This window comes from Lithobates pipiens, unplaced genomic scaffold, assembly GCF_037356315.1.
Source record: "Lithobates pipiens isolate NorthernLeopardFrog02 unplaced genomic scaffold, aLitPip1_a1.2 Scaffold_27, whole genome shotgun sequence".
Lineage (NCBI taxonomy): Eukaryota > Metazoa > Chordata > Amphibia > Anura > Ranidae > Lithobates > Lithobates pipiens.
The window spans coordinates 99,384,009-99,405,846 of record NW_027507788.1 but is presented as its reverse complement, the minus strand read 5'-3'; the positions used below and the strand labels follow the sequence as shown (position 1 = coordinate 99,405,846).

Genomic DNA, 21,838 nt, shown 5'->3' with positions numbered 1-21,838 from the left:
TGGGGAAGCAAATGGAAGTGAGGGAGACCAGAGAACTGGACGGCCTGGGAAGGTTGTTATTTTACACAGTGATCGGTACTGCTACCTTGCTGGGAAGGGAAATACTCACCACGTCACATCCAGATAGACACAAATCCAATGGAAGAGTTCCCCTTCTGTGGTTTGCAGGGTATTGTTCCAGAACTCTCAGGCAGCAGGCAGATAGAGGGCAGATAGAGGGCAGATAGAGGGAGCCTGCATCTCCCAGCCAACACAACTTGCCAATAGAGTACGGAGCTGGGGCTTTAACAGACAGGCGGAGCTCTGAGGAAAGCAGAAGTTCAGTTGGGTACTGGGGATTTGTGTTTGTTTTAGACATATTTTAGTCAACTAAAACAAACACAATTCAGATGACTAAAATACGACTAAAACTAAAATGGCATTTTAGTCAAAAACAATGACTAAAACTAAATCAAAATTTTGACATTAAGATTAACAGTGGAAAGGGAAGTTATTAAATACAGTTACATTCAGGGCCACTTTAGCAGCATCATGGGCCCCTGGACAAAGTAATGCACTGAGGCCCCTACAAGCCTGTTCCAATTTACACTACTCTCAAGAATTAAAGTATAAATAGTTTATAGATTTATTAGATTTGTTATCAGATTATTTGATTCTTAGAATTGATAGAGCCGTGCTGCAACTTCCCCGCATCCATGTGCAATGTATGTGGTTGTGGTGAGGTGATACAGCATTTTGGGAGTTTAAACAAGTGGTGAGGAGCTGACACTGCTTCCTTACTGCCTGACAAATGTCTCTAAAAATAAATCCATTTTTGGTTTGTTTTTCAGAGCCTTTTTCTGGCTGTATTCACACATAATGCAAAGCTGCCTGAATGATTCACCGCTTAGGCAGCTCTGCATAGCTGACTGTGGTGGGCGCAGTGTGGTGTGCGATTCAGGGCCTCACATGGCTCCCATTTTTTTTAGTATAAACGTTATTTAAAGTGTAAAATATGTACACTTCATTCACGGTAAAGTACAGCAGTGAGACGTGCTGCCTAGCTTTGTGATTTGATGAGTGTGCTGCGATAAAATGCAGCACATCTGCATTTTATTGCAGCATGCTGAAGCGCAGCCATATGCTGTATTGCAGTGTTAATGGAGCACATAGGAAACAATTGTTTGCTGAGTGTTCCTGATGTGACAGACGTTTTACAATGCAGTAAAAAAACGGTCGCTGCATATAGTGTACATTAGGCTACATTCACACCGGTGATTGGGGTTGGTGTGAATTGAAGCGGCAGTTCCTCCTGCGGCTCTCAGCAGGTAGGTGTGGCCAGCGGCCCTGTTCACTATAACGACAGGTCGCCGGTGGCTGAACCTATTTGTGGCTCTCTGCGCAGCTAGCGATTACCTGTGGTGATTGTTGCTAGACACAAAGTGCCCTATATAAACATTGGTGTTTCCTGGCTCCAACTATGTCTAACTCAGAGTCTATCAAAATACAACATTTTAGGGCAGTTGTCAAGCACATAAAGATTTCCATGTTGTGCAGGTCAGCACTGTTTTTATTTATTACATCAAAGACTGTTGTTTTCAAAGAGGAATACAGCTTTGCAGAACTTAGAGTGAGTTTTTAGTCAGGCACATTGTGTTCCCCTGTGTTAACCATATTTTTTTTTATATGTTTCACTATGATCTGCAGTCAGATTCAGCAAGCTTAAACCCCATAGAATTCTACAGCACTGACAGGTATGATGAAGTTGACAGCAAATTGCTAACAGTGGATTAGAGGAAAGGGTCATGCGAATTAGTCTTTTTATCACATATAATCAAATGACCATCCATTTTTTCTATGAATTTTTTTTAACTTGCTTATAATTCTTTCTAACATTTTGAACAGACATTTTGTTGTGTGAATATGAACATCTATTTCTTGGTTTAATTTAAGTTGTATTTTTGCATTAAATGTTTTCCATTTTGGGACATATGCACATAATCGACCACGATGGGTGGCTTTTGATTTGGCTCCATATTGCCCAGCCCACATTGCTGGTAGCAAACCAGCTATCATAGTCAGTGCATCTCTCAGTCCGACAGTTGCACACCCACTTAAAGTCCTCCTCGTCATCCTGCACGACCCAGTAATGTGCCAGACAGTAAAACTGAAAACCAAAGCCCAGGATAGGGTGATCTCATGCTGGAGGGGCCCCACAAGGTTCACCTAAGATGGCACCAAACCCACCACAAGCCAAGCAGCTATTGGGGGAATAATCTGATTCTCCTCCTCAGAGAGCTTGCAACAATTCCCCTCAGCACTACAGAGCTCTGCTCCTCTGGACATAAACCCCAGCTTCCCAGACAAGATAAGAGGCATTATAAGGGTCGAAATTACACACATTTCCTAGAAACTCTCCACAGACCTTGGTGGATTTATGATACCAAAAAATATCTCACAATGCACTTTTCAATTCAGAGCCTATAAGGCATATCTAAACCCACAAACAAAAAAGGTGCAAAATTACAGCTAACCAGTCATTTCTGTGTTTGCTGATGAAAGCAACTTATGCAGGGAAATATATTTGGCACAAGACATAGCATCATTGCAGAATTACCTTGATAAAATAGGGGGTTGGGCAGCTACATGGCAGATGAGATTTATTACTGAGAAAAGTCAAGATATGCACTTGGGTGTCAAAAAAGACACATGCAAAATACACATTAGGAGGGTTCCACCGGGAGAATCAGTGATAGAAAAGGATTTGGGGGTGCTTGTAGATCACAGACTTGGTAATAGCATGTAATGCCAGGCAGAGATAAATCAATACATCTACCACTGTACAACACAGTGGTTCAGCCTCATTTTAAAAATGAGGTTCAGTGCAAGCAGGCACCACCCAAATGCACGCATAGAAGGTTTCCCTTTGTGTTCACTGCTAATGCGGAAACTAAGACCAAGGGAGACTTAGTGGCTATTAGAGACACTGTGGCCTTCAAACTACCTGAACAAATATCTGACTCTCTGGGTAGATACCTGATATTGATTTGTGAATTGAACTCTCATATATATACTATAGTGAATGTTTATTCCCCCAATAGCAGGCAGGTGCATTTCTTTAATAGAGTGAGGAAAAGGGTTAATTCATGTAAACAAGGTCGAGTGCTTATATGTGGGGATTTTAATATCACTCCGGACCCCCAGATAGATTCCACTACCACTGTTACTAGAATCCAACCGTCCCTATCGCAGTCTGTCCACGGGCAGGGGTTGTATGACGCCTGGCGCTGCTTGCACGCCAACGAAAGAGATTATACCTATTTCTCTCTGCCTCATGGCGTTTACACCAGAATCGACTTTTTCTTGGTGGACCAAGAGTTGCTTTTGCAGATAGCATCAGCTGGTGTGAACTCGATAACCTGGTCGGACCATGCATCGATAACCCTGTCCGTGGCAGACTCCTATAATCCGAGCACAACACCGATCTGGAGGTTGAATACTTTCTTACTGCAACAACCAGACCTGAAAGAAAAAATATGCACACATTTATCGAACCTCTTAAGTGACAACGCAGGGTCGGTGACTAGTCCCTATGTTCTATGGAATGCACAAAAAGCATATATGAGGGGCATATTCATTCAACTGGGGGCAGGAGTCAGGAAGAGGAGGCAGCAAAGACTTAATGCATTACTTAAAGAGATAACAGAATTGGAAACGCAAAACAAAAATCAGTTTTCCCAAGCCAGCTCTCAAAAACTATTTACACTCAGATTTGACCTTCGACTACATTTATTAGAAAACTTTAGGCAACTAAACGACTTAAAATGACTTATTACTCCACTGGTAATAAGGCGGGGAAGCTGCTAGCGCATACCATCAGAGGACATAGGTATAAACATAGAATACAATTCTTATTGCACCCTACCACTAATCAGAAGCTTTACCACCCACAGCAAATTGCTAACGCTTTCAGCTCTTATTATAGCAGGCTATATAACTTAAAGGACGACTCGCTTACCATTCAACCCACACCAGAGATTATCGACCAATTTTTGACTGGCCTACCCATACCCAAATTGACACTAGACCAGACCCAATACTTAAATACCCCGTTCACTATAGAGGAAGTCCAGAGGGCTATCGATTTACTCCTGATAAACAAATCGCCTGGCCCAGATGGTTTTAGTGGGGAATATTATAAGGCATTTAACTCTACACTGTCACCTTTGTTGCTACAAGTCTTCCAGCCTGCTGCTGCCTCGTCTTACTTTCCTCGGGAGATGTTGGAGGCCTTGATTGTTACGTTGCCAAAGCCGGGGAAGGAGCCCACCTCTCCATCAAACTTCAGGCCAATATCGCTGCTAAATACTGACGTAAAGCTTTATGCTAAAATAATAGGTTTGAGACTGGTTAATATCCTACCCACAATTATACACTCGGATCAGACCGGGTTCACCAAACATAGGCAAACTTCAGATGCCACACGCTGCATGATTATTATTATCCACCTCGCACAGACGCAGTGAAGGCCTTCTCTGCTCCTATCCTTGGATGCAGAGAAGGCCTTCGATCGGGTGCACTGGCTGTATATGACTAAAGTGCTGGAATCCTTTGGTTTCTCTGGCTTAGCATTGTCCACGATTCTAGCCCTATACTCGGAACCCTCAGCTAGGGTTTACACGTCTGATATCATCTCAACCCCATTTACTATTTCGAATGGTACTAGACAGGGATGCCCCCGTCCCCTCTAATATTTAATTTGCTAATGGAACCCCCTAGCCATTGCTATTAGAACCCATCCGGATATCACGGGTTTCCCTTTAGGTAATCAAACACATTCTATCAGCTTGTTTGCAGATGATGTGGTTGTGATCATGACGGAGGTGGGCTCCTCTCTAGCAGCAACACACGCTACTTTGAAACTGTTTGGCCAAGTGTCCTATTACAAAGTGAACGATAATAAGTCCTATATATTAGGATTGGGGATTGATAACTCTATTAGCAATACCCTCAAGGCCCAATTTCCCTATGTCTGGAGTGCTAAAGGAATCAAATACCTTGGAGTTGTTCTAACTGATAAAACAAAACATTTGGTCGAAGCTAATTACACTCCATTCTTAAGCGAACGCCCCCTGAAACTCCAGACAATCAGTAAGATGGAAATGACATGGTCAGGCCGATTAGCGGCCTTTAAAATGATGGTGCTTCCTCAGTTTATCTACTTATTTAGAACCCTGCCCATCCCAGTGCCAAACGGCTTTTTCCGCACGGCACAAGCTAGGCTGAATTAATTTTTGTGGCAAAGGAAGAAAGCTAGATGTGCTTTCCAAAAATTAATTAAAGCCAGAACATGTTGTTATCCAAGACTATCACATCGCAGCAATCTTAGCTCAAATAAAGTATTGGTTTCCAGGGAATCATAATCCTCGATGGAGGGACATGGAGTCATACCAATCTCCCAATGGAAGGCTGTGCAACCTACTTATGGCTAGCAGATGCATGCAACGCTTCCCGCCACATTTGCCACCCACTATGAAAGTGACACTCAAGATGTGGAATCTTTTTACTAATGCTTCTTTAATTACTACTCCGGTCAGGGTCATACAGCACTCCATTACGAGTTTACAATTACTGGTCCCGGATTTACATGTTGCACATTAGGAAACTAAGGGAATAGCCTCGGTAGATGATTTGAAAATTGGCCCCACCCTTAAAACTTTCCGAACACTCCAGATTGAGTATGCATTGCAGTCTAAGGACCACTAAGCATACACTCAAATTTCACACTTACTGCCGTCTATCACAGATACGTCCACTACTATACCCTGGCAGACATACGATTACTTCTACAATCCAAGCACCTCCTTACGGGGTATTTCCTTGTTCTACGGCTCTCTACACCAGAAGAATGTTTTTCTTAAATCCCCTTCGATGAGAACGTGGGAGTTAGATTTACAAGCAGACTGGTCTGTTGAACAATGGAAGGCTACCATAGTATCTGTATACGGAGCTACTAAAAGCGTAAACTTATGGGAACTATACCAGAAAATCTTATTGAGGTGGTACTTAACCCCCACGAGATTAGCTGGGTTTGACTCGGGAAAGTCTCCACTTTGTTGGAGACAATGTGGACAAAGGGGATCCCTAATACACATCCTTTGGGCCTGCCCGAAACTAAAAAAGTATCGGAGGGAAATTTTTAGAGTTATGGGCTGCATCTCAGGAACGCGAGTGGCGTGCGATCCGGGTCGTGCACCCTTATCTCTGGGAATAGATGCTATCCCCCACTCACATAGACACGTCTTGTCCCAAATTTTGCTGGGTGCACGGTTGGAGATAACAAGGCGGTGGGCGAACCCAGATCCCCCTAGCGTAGCAAAAGTAATTGAGACGATTAACCTACAAATTATATATGAAATTATGTTCTCGGCTTCCCAAAATAAATTTCACTCTAGATTTCAAATTTGGAGACCATGGGTAGATTGGCACAAACATTATAGCAATAGACGTAATGCAGTATAGCCTGAAATAATCTAAATAAATATAGCGGAGGCGATCAGCAGGGCCTTAGTACCAATACTTCTGCATTCTCTTTTCTCTTTTTTCTTTATCTCTTGAGTATGTTTCTTTTTTTTCTTTTCTTTCCCTCTTTTTACTGGTACTCTACATATTAATATTGATACACATCCATGGATGTAGACCCGACCAGCGGGTTTCCATATTATCTACAGATAATTCGGGGTCTAGGAATAGTAATATAGAGGTTATAACTATTGGTGTTTTAAGTATTCAAATACACAGTTGAACTCGATTGAGGAGATTTATGGCGGGCTCTTAGCCTCCGGCTGCAGTGTGATTCCCTGGGGGCGGCTGGTGGTGGAGGACCCTTAATGGCATAGACTAACAGAGGTATGACGCGGGGTGTGCGCAGACACCTCGTGTTCAGCTTAGAATTGCCTTATGATGTATCTCCTTTCTCTGTGATGCCTTTTAAGATTTTGCATGTAAGCCTCACGTTGCCTGTACTATACTTGTTGCTTATCAATTGGATGTATCTGTATCTGATGGAAAAGCACTACTGTTTGTATGTTTCATATATCTCTCTTAAAAATAATAAAAATTTATTGAAGCAAAAAAAATGAGGTTCAGTTTTTGGTAACCAATCCTCAGGAAATTGATGTTGAATTAGAAAGAGTTCAGCCAATGGCAACAAATTCTTAAGGGAGATGGAGGACCTCAGCTATGATTATCAGAGTGAATAATTGTAATCTATGTAATCAGAGTCGATGCATTTAAGAGGGGATAGGATTACATTGTACAAATATATCAAAGGTGGCTCCAGTAATAATAATTAACTGTTTATTTAAGGGTTCCTTAAGAGGACACACAGCCACAATTAGAGGTTAAAAGAAAGGAGGTTTAACCCTAGATTGGGAAAACTTAACTGTTAAAGCAGTAACAATTGTGGAATACTCACCCAGGAGATGGTACTAGCTGAGAGTTTTGACAACTTCAAAAAAACGTTTAGATGACTTCCTCAGGAGGAAGAATATACAGAGCTGGAAATTCTTAGAGAATAAGAATCCCACAAATACAAACACATAGGTTGAGCTGGACAGACCTGTGTCTTTATCAATCTTGTACCCTATGCATACTGTAATGTACCAAAATTGGACCTGCTGCATTTTTGCTAGTGCAATGTACAATAGTATGTTGCCATGCACTGCAACACAGTGCATCATAAACATGTAACATGCATTATTGTGCTCATTAGCACAGCACAGAGGTGTGAATGTGCCCTAAATTTTTATTCTTGGAAATATATATACTTTAACTCCACTTACTAGTACTAAAAGAACAGAAAACATATTTTGCTTTGATCCAATTGTAGTTAGACTGCATTGGATGTTAAGTATATTTAGTCTTTTTCCTGGCTCCTCTGTACTCATTAGTGTAGTTGGTGATTTATTGTGGCTGTTCTGGGTTTCACAGGCTGCAAGTTTGATTGCTTTCCCCTGCCTTCCATTAAGTTCTGGAACATAAGAGTAAAGCAAGGCAAATGGGCAGCATTAATATCTATGGTGCTGCAGACATCCCTGTGGAGGTGTGCCCAGAAGGTGTCTGGGGAGCAGAGGCGTATCTAGTGAAAATGGCGCCTATGGCAAGAACTGAAACTGCGCCCCTGACAAAACATTTGAAACCCATCTTTCAGATAACCTTAACAACAAAAAAAAAACAGCTAACAAAACTACAAGTCAGACTCTTTAATCTTCCAATTAACAAATTGAAATTACAGTAACACCAGCACCCATAAATGCAGTAACACCAGCACCCAAAAATGCTGTGCCAGCGCCTTTGACACCGTACAGAGGTAGAGAGGTAGTAGGATCACCAGTGACCGGGTGCCCGTGGCTACCTAGTTTGCCTAGTGGTAGCACCGGCCCTGTCTGCTTGGCACACATGCAGAATCTCACATCTTTCAGACGCTACAGCGCTAAAAATAGCGCTTGCATAGCTCTTGAAAAAAGCCTCAGCTGCAAACCCAGTGTGAAAGCCTGAGTGCTTTCACACTGGGTCCTGCCAGCAGCTTCTTTGCAGTGCTGTAGGAGCGGTGAATACACTGCTCCTCTATAGCTCCTGCTCATTGAACTCAATAGGGCAGCTCTGCCATACCGCCAGCAAAGTGACGCTGCAGCGGCGTTTTGCGGGCAGATTTAACCCCTTTTCTGCCGCTAGCGTGGGGGTTAAAATCACCCCGCTAGTGGGCAAATAACACTGCTAAAACGACCGTAAAGCAGATTAAATAAATATGCTTAGCCATCGATAAATGAAGTGTAATAAAGTGATTTGTGCATTAGCAGGTACTACTTGCACAAATCACTTTATTACACTTTATGATATCAATGACTAAGCATATTTATTTTATCCAAATTGTTTGAGCACTATATTTGATTGCTTGCTTTGCAGTTGGCACTGGTTACTGGTACACTGTACACATGCTGCATGCACATGATGATTAAGATTGCGGTGACAAGTACTGTACTAGTACCTGCTGCTGCTTCTGCCTGGGGGTGTTCCAATCATTTTTATTTTCTCTAGTGTCTCTCTCTTCTCCTGGTCTCCAGCCTCCAGGTTCCCCTTCGGAGTCCTCACTGGCATCACGGTATGTCCCACAGACCCGGGAGTCCCCCGAGAAGAGATAATGAAGCAGACAGCAGTTGCGCAGAGGAGGGTAGGTGGAGCTTAAGGCCCCGCCTCCCCCAGTTACCCTATGGCTACGGGCGGCCACTCTGGCCAGAGCCAACTCATCGGCCGCCAGGGGAGGCGCCTGTTGGTTCCCTCCTTACTTGCTAATGAAGTGCTGTGCCAGCCCCGTGATCCAGCAGGTCGGCTGTGGTGCTGTGAACTAGATTGTGCGGGAGGTGGCCGCGAGAGGATAGGTAGGACTTTTTTTTGTGTGGGGCGGCTTTTTTGCCGCCCCCCCCATGGCGCCCGTGGCACTTGCCATGGCTGCCAAACTCTAAATACGCCTCTGCTGGGGAGCATATAAATTGTTTGAACTGTAGAACAGCAGTGTGTTCCTTTTGAAGGGATTCCACTTGTTTAGGTGGGGAAGGGGGGATTTGGCTACCCCTGCCTCCTTCTGTTTCAAGTTGCTGTTTATCAAGGTCCTTTCTCTGACACCCAAACTTTCTCCTGAGGATCCTGTCTGCATCGCTTCAATGAAAGGCACCTGGAAAAAGTTGAATGGGTATATCTCCCCTGGCCTAATGAGTGCTGCTTTCCTGCAAGATCCTGGTGACTGTGCACCAATGGGATTTTTGGGCCATATAGTTCCTCTCCTTTGAGGTACATATTGACTAGTCCCCTTTCGTTTTGTAGAATGGCTTTATGTTAAGTTCAAGCCAAGTAGTTCCTCTCTTGAAAGGTTCATACAATAGTCTCCTCTATTTTTTCATGGGAAAACTGTCCTCTAAACCTGGACGAAGTAGCTCCCCTGCTGAGGAGTACATACCGCTGGCTTCTACTAGTCTCTTATGAAAAGACTACACTCGAAACTGAGCAGAAGATCTGTTCCTAAAGTTTGCAACATAGAGAAGAGTGTCCTCTTGTTTCTGTTAGTGGTTCTAAAGTATAACATACTGTACTTCCCTTCACCCCACCCAAATTATTTAACAATAAAACCACAAAAAAATAACTAGAAGCTCTCTTGGAAGTACTGCTAAATTATCATAACCAAACCCATGTATTTTTTTTCTTATTTCCCAACAGGATCGGGTATTCAAATTTAATACAGCTTTATCATATTCATTAAGTAAATGTTTGCATTAAAAAGTGAACAGTCTATATTTCTTTAGTAAATCAACATTAAGCACACACATGCAAAGACTAGTTCACAGCATGCTAAGGGAATAAACAATCTGTTTGGACATTTTAATTTGCTAATTGTCAATTTAGAACAAAGAATACATTATATATGAAATAGTATACCTGCATCATACAGAGAGGAGTAATTAAAGTAAGAGATTGCTCGTTAACATGTGTTTATATTTGTGACTGGCAATACCAATGACCACATGTCTCTCCCCAGAAGATGGTTTTATGGTTCAAAAGATATGTTTAATGACGATTTAATCAAAATCTAATAAACTATAATTACCTTTTAACAGTTACTCATGGATGGGAAACACAGCCAGGACATGATTAAATACATTATTTGAAAAGAAACCTTTCATTGTCATAATCCGCACAAGATCTTCATAAAAGTAAGAATGGCACACCATAGAAAACAACACATGTGGAGGCATGGCTTGACTTCTGCCTTGGAGCATCATTCCATCCCGATATAAATGTGTACATTTATGCAGGAAATAAATGTACAAACTCTAGCTAAGTTTTGCCATGCTTTTTAGCTGTTTGTTTGAGCCAACAGCTTGATAAATAAAAAAGCCCATTTGGATTCATCCGTTTCATTACCAAGTTCCACCCTGTGCACCTGCAATGCTGTTATAAACTCTAATCCTTAGTAACCGCTGTTACCATAGCAAAATCAAATTTTATACAATTACTGAACTCAGGCATTAAAAAATTATTATGAGAGCCATAGAAATGGCATGGAGAGTACAAATCAGCCGCAAAGAAAAACATTCATGAACAAGCTGAAGATGGCTGCTTATGTACATTTAATCATATGCATTTTAGGACAAATACGTAACAGGTTTGCACTAATTGTAACTATGGGGATATGTTAAACTGGCAATGAAATCATAACCTTTTTTTTAAACATTTCACTGTTTGCAGATCTGTTCCAGTTGTGGTGTTTATAAGGAAAAACATACTGCAGAAATTCTGAAATATGCATAATTAACTTCCTGATAGCAGAAGTTCTGAATTCCAAACTGTCAGAAGTCATGTCATTAGTAAATAGAAGCAAGGCATACAGAATGACAATCAACTTGACTCCTGTAATTCACTAGCGGTGGCTCAATACAGCATCTGTACTTCATTTGGGAGAATTTCACCCCTGGGCTGTTATGTTGTTAAGCCAGGAAATAGATGGCAGATTTGTTGCTTGTTATGCACCCTTCTGCAGTGTCTGTGAGGGAAGAACAATAAGAGTCCTCATGATTTTGTAGCATACAAACTTTTATTTTTTTTCTAACTGAATTTCATTATCATTCACAGGAGCAAACAAAAGACTGCCAGTAGCTCAGAGACACTTAGTGCTTGTTTGGAAAGACATCCAGTTTTAAAATACATTGTAAGCAAACTCTTTTGTATGGCTTATGCAAGATAGGACTTATTTAAACTTTTGGACTCAGAGCATTGTTATAAAGTGGAACTCTAGCAAACATGTTGTTTTGCATGGAGTAGAATTAGCTTTTAATTGGTGTCTGTGTTCATGTTGGGGAACTTTTCCCTTACCTCCTGTTCTGCTGATTGGCACCACCAGGATAGAAAGTTAAATGTCACTTCAGCAGGGACATATAAAATACTTAAAAACTCATGTAGCTTTTAGCCCATCTCCAAGCCATCCAATGCCAAAAAGAGGTTGTGGCTGAAGTTCCACAACTTTGGCTCTAAACTCAAAGTAAATAATAATTATAGCAAACCCTTCTATTAATAAAAATGAATTGTAGATGTGAACAGTGCTCCTAGTGACAACACTCCATGTGATAGATTCTTAAAATGCAAAAAAAAGCATGAAAGAAGTCCTTGAAATCAACACTCTGTGAATCTGGTGTTCTCCATAGAAACTGGTGTTCACCATTCAAAATATGTGCTCTCCTCATGTATAGACCTTGAACAGGTCCATATAAACCTTCCCCTTAGGGGTGTAACTTCAGTGAATGGCAGCTTAACACCTGTTACAAGTACACTTGCTTCAATGTGCAGTAATCATCATACGAGTGGTGCTCAAAGAATTAAAAAACTGGCATAGTGCTGAACTGTATAAAATCAATGCTTTATTTAAAAAAAAAAAAAAAAAAACAAAGAATAAAACTCACATTTGTGGACACACTTCCTCCAGTGCACTTGGACACATCGCTTAGCACAAATGAGGTGTTTGGTCCCCTTAATAGTCACTTGGGTATTCATGGCGACTTGGCTCTGAGAGGATGCAGTTACCTCCTGCTAGTGCGTGATTGGCCCCACCAGGACAGAAAGTTAAATGTAACTTCAGCAAGGACATATAAATTATTTAAAAACTCATATAGTTTTTAGCCCATCTCTAAGCCATCCAATGGCAAAAATAGATTTTGGCTGGAGTTCCACAAAATCGTTTCAGAAAAATGATGTCTTGTCTCAAACATGTCTCAGGGAGATGCAGTTACTCCCTGCAAGTTTGTGATTCACACCACCAGGACAGAAATTTAAATGTCCCTTTAGCAGAGACATATACATTATTTAAAAACTCACATAGTTTTTAGCCCATCTCCAAGCTATCTAATGCCAAAAAGTGATTTTGACTAGAGTTCCACAAAACATCCACAAAAACGTTTCAGAAAGAAGAAGTCTTGTCTCAAACATTAGGTGGAAAATCATAAAGGTAAATAATAATTATAGTGAAGTGCTACCCCTCTATTAATAAAAATCAATTGTAGATGTGAACAGTGCTAAAAATAAATAACTACAAATGTATAAAATTTTTGCAACAGTGGTAGTACCCCATATTCCAAAGAGCTCTCAATGGCTAATATGTATGGCCTACCATAATAGCAAAAACTTACCAAAAATATTAATAACAATAAGTTAATAACACACACACTAAATATATAACACCTCCTAGTGGCAACAACCCATGTGATAGATGCTTAAGATGAAAAAGAAGTGTGAATGAAGTCCTTTAAATAAACACTCTTCTGTGAATCTGGTGTTTTGCATAGGTCACTGCCCCTTCACCATTCAAAATATGTGTTTACCTCATATATAGACCATGAACAGGTCAATTTAAAACATCCTCTTAGGGATGTAGCTCCAATGTCTGGCAGCTTAACTCCTGTTCCAGAGTCACTTGCCTCAGTGTTCAGTAATCATACGAGTGGTGCTCAGGGATTTAAAAAACTGGCATAGCGCTGAACTGTATAAAATTGATGCTTTATTAATCTAAGAATAAAACCTACATTTGTGGGTGCACTTCCTTCAGTGCACTTGGGTAAATCACTTAACACAATTGGGGTGTATGGTCCCCTAATAGTGACTTGGGTATTCGCAGCGACTCGGCTCTGAGATAGTTACTTCCTGCTGGTGCACAATGACTTCACGAAGCTCTACCCCAACGAGTTTTGTCTTTAAGGAGTAAGAATCCTGGCACCATGTATCTGTCTATGTAGGAACACATATAAGTGTATAGCAGCAAGCTTCATGTGAGATTTATTGCAAACCTTTTTAGGTTACTGCACATTCTGAGCATATATATATATATATATATATATATATATATATATATATATATATATAGTAGCACAGGAGATCAGATACTACATTCTAAATTCAAGGTAACTTCATTAAGGTACAAAACTCTAAACTCCATTGGGGCAAAAAACTCCAGTCTACCCACCCCTGTCCCTAAACACTTACCTGACTGAATCGATCCAGTGCTGTTCTGGCTGCAGAACCACCTCTCCCACATCCTGTTTCACAGAAGACACTGAGAAGATGGGAGTCATAGATTCCTGCTGCTGTCAGTCAAACTCTTGTGAGGTGGGTGCAGGGGAATGACTTATTGTTCATGTCTATGGATACACACAGCCCAGCTCAGGAGCACGCCGGTGTGGGTGACCTTTTAACACCCAGCTTGCTGAGGGGGTACATGAAGGAAGGAGGAGTGGAAAGTACCAGCTATGGACTGAAAAAGAGAGAGAGAGTTTTGGGCATTTACCCTACTGTATGTGCGTTTTGAAATAAAGCCTCCCGGTGCTCTGGCTCTCTTGTGGACTCCACTTGTGTAGATGTATCAAGTAAGGCTGAGACAACATTTTATTAATTTTGATATCTCCTGGAGTTAAGCCTCAAATTTTATTCCTGTAGTAAGGTAAATCATTACACTACAATTGCTGGCTTCTGCTTCTGAAGATACTGATTTGATGTCTGTCATGCTGATCTAACACCATGCACATTTGTTCCAGGTCTTTTATCCCTACATGCCTTGTTATCCTGCATAAGTGACTTCGCAATTAGACTGCAGGGCAACTAGTATTTTCAGTAAGAGGTCAGAAATATAGAGACAGTTAGGGCAAGTAAATAGCAGCTACACATCCTTGCTCAGAGAGAATGGTTCGGTTCATTTTTTTTTTATATTCGGGATGGGTATAGTAGAAATATTATAGTATATGCATAGTAGAGACATATTTAAAGAAATGGTATTAAAAACACTTTAATATTTCTTGTTGGAGCCATCTGGATAAGATAATTATGTAAAGTGAATTGCAACAGCAATATAAACGGACATTGTACAGGCTCATACTGCCCTATATATAATAGCCTCAATAGCTTGTAGACAAAGCTAGACAGCTCTACTTGCAGGAGCACATGCCAAGCACTCCCGTGGATTACATTTAAAAAAAGTTACTTCACCTATTGTACATGTTTGCATATTGTAAACAGCATGGTGACCTGGAGGCTGGCAAAGATTGACTTCCAGGATACCAACCGTCCAAACTGCACCAGCACACTATGATGTTGATATGGTATTCCTTTTATTTTTTTTACGGGTTTGCTGTTGGTGATCCTTTAATTTTCTATATTACAAAAGTTTTCAATAACAGACATGGTCTGATGCAGCAGTCTCTTCCTTCTGGATACAAATCTGTGTGAAGACTCTTGTAATGAGGTGTGTGGCTCCTAATTAGACATCTGCAATTTGTCTTGTTCCGAATTAGTTTTTTAACAAATTTTGACAAATGAGTTAATTCAGAAATATCTGAATTAACGAAAGCCGTTTAACAAATTTTTCTGAATATTCAGAAATTCGAATATTCGAAAATTCAGAAGTTCGAAAGTTTAGAATTTCCGAAATTCCGAATTTATGAATTTTAGAATTTAAGAATTTTCAAATTTACGAAAAAAGCAAAAAACAAATGAAACAGAAGCAAATTTTTTCGGCAGTGCACATGTCTACTCCTAATCAGCTATGTTAACATAGATAACTGGAATATGAGTGAGGGAAGCAGCGTTATTACTCAAAGAAAACGTTTTTTTTTTTTTTAAGGCTTTTAAAATTTCTAACTAAAAACCCTGGGAACAGGGTAAAAAGGGAAAGACATTTACTACTAGACTGGCCCTCCAATGAATATGACTGACTATGCAACCAACTTTGGGACAAAGGACTGTGTGTGTAAAATATATACAGTACATATATATATATATATATACTTTTTTTCATGTAATTTTAGCTAATTATTTCAGCTCAGCTTATTTTCAGCTCATTCATTTAACAATGTCTTTACTTCTTTATGCCAAGATGCACTCTTTACGCCTTTTGAGTCAGAACCAACCATCACAGATCTTTCAGAGCATGAGCGACAACTTCCGTCCAGTGCAACCTCTTTTCCATCGAGGGCTGAGAGGCAATCTTGATTTCCGCAAACCAGGACGAAAATGCAAAGGAGCAAACTACAAACTTCATGGTAAAAATCGGAATCTTAAATATTTAAAAAACAAACATAGCAATAATAGCAGATGAAAACTGTAAAATTGAAGGTGATTGTAAGATGATCCTGCTCTTCTGGGGTCCCCTGCAGGCGATCGATCGAAAGGGTACCCCCTAAATGGGACTTTGACAGACCACGAACACATGCAAGGAAATTATAAAATATAATATTTATTGATACACAGAATGATAAAAACAGGGACAGACGACTAGCATCTGAACAGTAAGAATATGCAATACAATACAAAATAGAAAAAACAATAAACCATATAACAACACTTATGCTCTCATAGGGATTGGATATCCCAAGACCTGACGCGTTTCCAGTTTTGCTTGAAAACTTTCATCAGGGGTAGAGAGTAAAAGCAAATACAATATGGTAATAGCTCATTATTGAGCCATTCTCGATGAGAGGTACAAATATTAATTAGTACAGAAGCAGCCAGACCACAATGTCAAATCCCTAATGACGACCATGGATATTAGCACATCCCTCCGTAAGAAGTACAAGCTGAAATGGGTACTGCAAATTACATATCCACTGGCTCCCTAAGGTAATGCACTAGAGTAGATCCGAGCCCAAAATGTGGCCCCCAGGAGGTCCCCTGTCTGTGTGGATCCCTTATTGAAAATAGCCAGAAAGCGATAATGGGTTATCCCCGATGCCCCAATAAGACGTGGCTTGCTATGGGGGCACTCGCGCAGGCTTGATACTGAGAATGGTTGTTTGTGTTTATTCAGACACACAACCTTGCTCAGCCCTACCCCCTGCTCTCTACTCGCATGTTTTGACTGACAGCAGCAGGAGCCAATAGCTCCTAATGCTCTCAGCCAAGCCTGTGAGACAAAGGAGAGTGGAGAAGAGCTGCTGCAGAAGTTCACAGTGATGGATCAAGATCAGGCTGAGGTGAGTATTGAGGGGAGGTGGGGGAAGCTATTATTAAAAGATTTTTTACCTTGATGCAGAGAATGCCTTAAAAAAGTGCTTACCTTTACAACTACTTTAAGGTCCAATTTACACTGTTACGCTGCATTGTGGTAACACGTTACTACAACATCTTAACAAATGTTATAGGCATGAGCACATTCATTTGCCATTCGTTTTTAAATAGCACCCCACAGAGCTCCAATGCATATTCTTTACATGGCACCACAAAACATTCTAACACATTAGTGTACGCTGTGGTGCAGTGTATGAGAAATAAAGCTACTTGTCAATTTTAATTTTTCCCATTCTTGTGCATTGGCAGCACATTCATTTGAATGAGCTGCCTTAATGCAAAGTACATTGACGTGAAACATAACACACAATGTACCAACATGGATACATCTAAATAGTCCCTAATAGCAAAATCCAGAAAAAAATGTTTTATAGCAATTTCTTGACTCTGTTAGAGTTCTATTTATAAGATATTTGCTTTGCAAATGTCTCAGCATTTGCGGAAAAGTCACAAATAACACTGGTAATGTTTTGTACTATATGTGAAATGTCAGTTTTTACTTGTTGCTTTTCTCAGAGTGAATATAACTTTTCCTAACTTTAAACTCTAAGAGAAAAAAGCCTTAAAGCAGTATTAAACCCATAAGCAAACATTTATTACATTACAGCCAATTCTTAGATGTAACGGCTTTATTAGTTTCCCTTTTCTATATTCTATTTTCAACTGGTGTTCCAGCCAGCAAGTCGCTTGTTTTTCACAGCACAAACTCTCCTGCAGAATGGATCAGTTTACATGAATGGATGACAAACCACTGAACATTGCCAGGGGTAATTAAAATGTTCAGATTGTATTTATTCATGCAAAACCTTTATCCCAAAAGGAAAAAAACTGTTTGCTGTAACATGATTATAAAGTGTGAGCTAGACGTTGGTTTTAATTTGTTAGTGGTTTTAAATTTGTTATTCCATTTAACACTCCCCTCTCCCCAGACTGACAATGCTGCTGTCAATTGTGCCGCCTGTGCTCATTCCTCCAGAGATGTATGGGTCTCACTAGTACTGGAGGTGTGTTACTGGCCAAATCACCAAGTGAAAAGAAAGGAAAAAGGCCACAAAAAAGTAAACTGATGCAGCCACCACATGTAATGATTGATAAGCTGCAATATAGTACATTTTTAATTTTGGAACATTAAGTGTTAAAGCGGAGTTCCACTCCCCAAAACACTTTTTTTTTTAAAAGACTCCTCTCCTCTGTACTTGTCTAAACATATACATTTAGAACATGTCATATGTGTGGTCATTTTAGTTGGTTAAACTATTTGATTACTAACCTGATCTCAGAAGCAGGCAGGTTCCATGTTAGCTGTGGGCATCTGAAGCCCTCTTCTCTTCATTTTTCGGGATTTCATTGCAGCTGGCTATTCAGCATACACCTCCTGATCTCACGCCTGTGAAGACTGGTTACAAATAGAAATGCTCTACTTCCACCCAGCAGATGCAGTTCTTATACTCCTCCCGGTCAGGAAATAACATGAGATTCTGTCATCAGGCGATTTGACAAGGACTCCAGGGACACATGATGCTGCTATCCCAGGAGCCCTTACGAATCGCCTAGTGACGTAATCGCCTAGAGGTACTGCTAAAAAATAAATAAGGTATTTCATTTAATTTAATGTATGCTAATATCCCAGCAGATATCTGCACAGTGTATAAATAGGACACTATAGAATTAAATGCACAATATTGGGTGTTTGTATTGGAGTTATATTGAAGTATATGCCAGTTTTGGTTTATGATTGAATAGTATATGTTAAATGATACCTACTATTGTACACAGTTGATATTTTTTTTTTGAATTTTTGTTTGTTTTTCACGGTTGATAAAATGTGGTGTATTTAATATTTGGGGTAGCGCAGTTGATATTATATATATTTGTGAAATGTGCTGCACTGTATATTATGTGGGCATGTATTGTACAGTATCTCATAAAGTGAGTACACCCCTCACATTTTTGTAAATATTTTATTATATCTTTTCATGTAACAACACTGAAGAAATTACAGTTTGCTACAATGTAAAGTAGTGAGTGTACAGCTTGTATAACAATGTAAATTTGCTGTCCCCTCAAAATAACTCAACACACAGCCATTAAAGTCTAAACCGCTGACAACAAAAGGGAATACACCCCTGAGTAAAAATGTCCAAATTGGACCCAATTAGCCATTTCTCTCCCCAATGTCATGTGACTTGTTAGTGTTGCAAGGTCTCAGGTGTGAATGGGGAGCAGGTGTGCTGAATTTGGTGTTATCATTCTCACTCTTTAATGGCAAAGCTCTCTCTGAGGATCTGAAAAAAAAAGAATTGTTGCTCTACATAAAGATGGCCTAGGCAATAAAACTGAGCTACAGCATGGTGGCCAAGATCATACATTGGTTTAACAGGACAGGTTCCACTCAGAGCAGGCCTTACCATGGTCAACCAAAGAAGTTGAGTGCACGTGCTCAGCATCATAAACAGATGCTCTCTTTGGAAAATATACGTATGAGTGCTGCCAGCATTGCTGCAGAGGTTGAAGCCTGTCAGTGCTCAAACCACATGCCGCAGACTGCTTCAAATCTTTCTGCATGGCTGTCGATCCAGAAGGAAGCCTCTTCTAAAGAGGATGCACATGAAAGCCCACAAATAGATTGCTGAAGGCAAGCAGACTAAGGACATAGATTACTGGAACCATATCCTGCAGTCTGATGAGACCAAGATAAACTTTTTTGTTTCAGATAGTGTCAAGCATGTGTGGTGGCAACAAGTGTGTCTTGCCTACAGTTAAGCATGGTGGTGGGAGTGTCATGGTCTGGGGCTGCATGAGTGCTGCTGGCACTGGGGAGCTTCAGTTCGTTGAGGGAACCATGAATTCCCACATGAATTGTGACATACTGAAGCAGAGCATGTTCCTCTCCCTTTGGAGACTGGGCCACAGGGCAGTATTCCAACATGATAAAAACCTCAAGCACACCTCCATGATGACCACTGCTTTGCTAAAGAAGCTGTGAGTAAAGGTGAGGGACTGACCAAGCATGTGTCCAGACCTAAGCCAAATTGAGCATCTGTGGGGGATCCTCAAATGGAAGGTGGAGAAGCACAAGGTCTCTAATATCCACCAGCTCCATGATGTCATCGTGGAGGAGCGGAAGAGGACTCCAGTGACAACCTGTGAAGCTCTGGTGATCTCCATGCCAAAGAGGGTTAAGGCAGTGCTGGAAAAAAATGGTGGCCACACAAAAGATTGACGCTTTGGGCCCAATTTCGACACTTAGGGGTGTACTCACTTTTGTTGCCAGCGGTTTAGACATTAATGGCTGTGTGTTGAGTTATTTTGAGGAGACAGTAACTTTACACTGTTATACAAGCTGTACACTCACTACTTTACATTGTAGCAAAGTGTAATTTCTTCAGTGTTGTCACATGAAAAGATATAATAAAATATTTATAAAAATGTGTACTCACTTTTGTCAGATACTGTATATATGAAAATAGATTTTAAGCGATGTGGTGCTTGTCCATAATTTTTATGGTTCTAATATATGAATAATGAGAACTAACGTAGTTTTCCACCCTGATAGGTACAAGCATGTGGGCATAGTTTAAACCAATTCAAGAGGTTCAGTCTAAAATGTAATCAATATTTGAATTGCATATGGCTGATTAGCTGTTTATTTTGTGTTGCAGTGGACAGGTTCATGTCTTCCAAGAATATAGACTGATATAATAGTGTCACGTCTGTCCAGTCTAAAAAAACTTCCAGTTGAACTTTTGATTCATAAATCAAGCAAGATTGCCATTTGATTTTGTTTTTGAAGAACATTTCTACAAGTTTGCAGATGATAAACCTCACGTGTAATGCAGAGTCACCTACACATGGTGTGTGAGAAACAATAAACTATTTTTAAAAGTGGGACAGTGATCACTAACTTCTTCTCCTTATTGCCAAATTGACATTATAAAAGCAAGATCTCCTGTCTAAATTACTTTAAGAGAAAAAATGGACATCCAACTTGCAAGATCAGATAAATTATTCAACAGCCATCAACATTTCTAAAATACATTGAAATGAATGTCTCCAAATATTGCCTGCTCAGAAGTACATGCTGCACAGCTTTTCTTAAAAATGACTTGCTTGTTCCTGAAATGTGTGATATCTGAGGAAAAGCATTGCAGGTAATCAGCAGGTGAGAGATGCAAAATGGCAGAAAAGATTAACTGACTTATTTTAATTTCATGCCCTATTAATAAACCAAACTTTTTACCTAATAATATATGATATATGACTTTGAATTGCTGGTTTCATTATGTTGTGAATTTCTTTTAATGGTACAAATGCATTTTGCCAAGTAATAATTCCTGTTTTATAGAAAATCTAAATAAAACAGCCAAGATCAAATTACCATTTATGTTATATTTCATTCAGTATATCAGTGTTTCTTTTTTTGTGTTTGTTTAAAAATTCAAGCAGCAGATTATTTTTTACAGAAAATGTTATCTGTTATATTTGCTCATATACAATAAGAGAAAAGAATAATCTACCATATTTGCATATATAGGTGGTCTGCATGGCAATTTACCCCAAAAGCTTTATGCCAGTTGAATTTTGTGGTTACCTATGGTGGGACCAACCATGCTGCCTTAAAACCCTCACCGTTTGTGCACCTCCCTTGTCCTGTTCAGCAGCTAACCATGAAAGGTGCCATTCACCAGTAAAGCCCACATTGCAG

The 21,838-nt window shown here is 40.1% G+C and overlaps 1 protein-coding gene across 1 annotated transcript in view; it reads left to right on the top strand.

Moving 5' to 3' along the window:
• LOC143934027 (carbonic anhydrase-related protein 10-like) overlaps nucleotides 1–21,510 on the top strand; it is an 826,513-nt gene extending 805,003 nt beyond the window's left edge. Inside the window, exons 8-9 of the mRNA XM_077457267.1 lie at nucleotides 15,944–16,109; nucleotides 20,796–21,510. Coding sequence (XP_077313393.1) covers nucleotides 15,944–16,109; nucleotides 20,796–20,830 — 201 coding nt within the window. The 3' untranslated portion in view covers nucleotides 20,831–21,510. The remainder of the gene's footprint in view (nucleotides 1–15,943; nucleotides 16,110–20,795) is intronic.
• The last annotated feature ends 328 nt before the right edge of the window (nucleotides 21,511–21,838 follow it).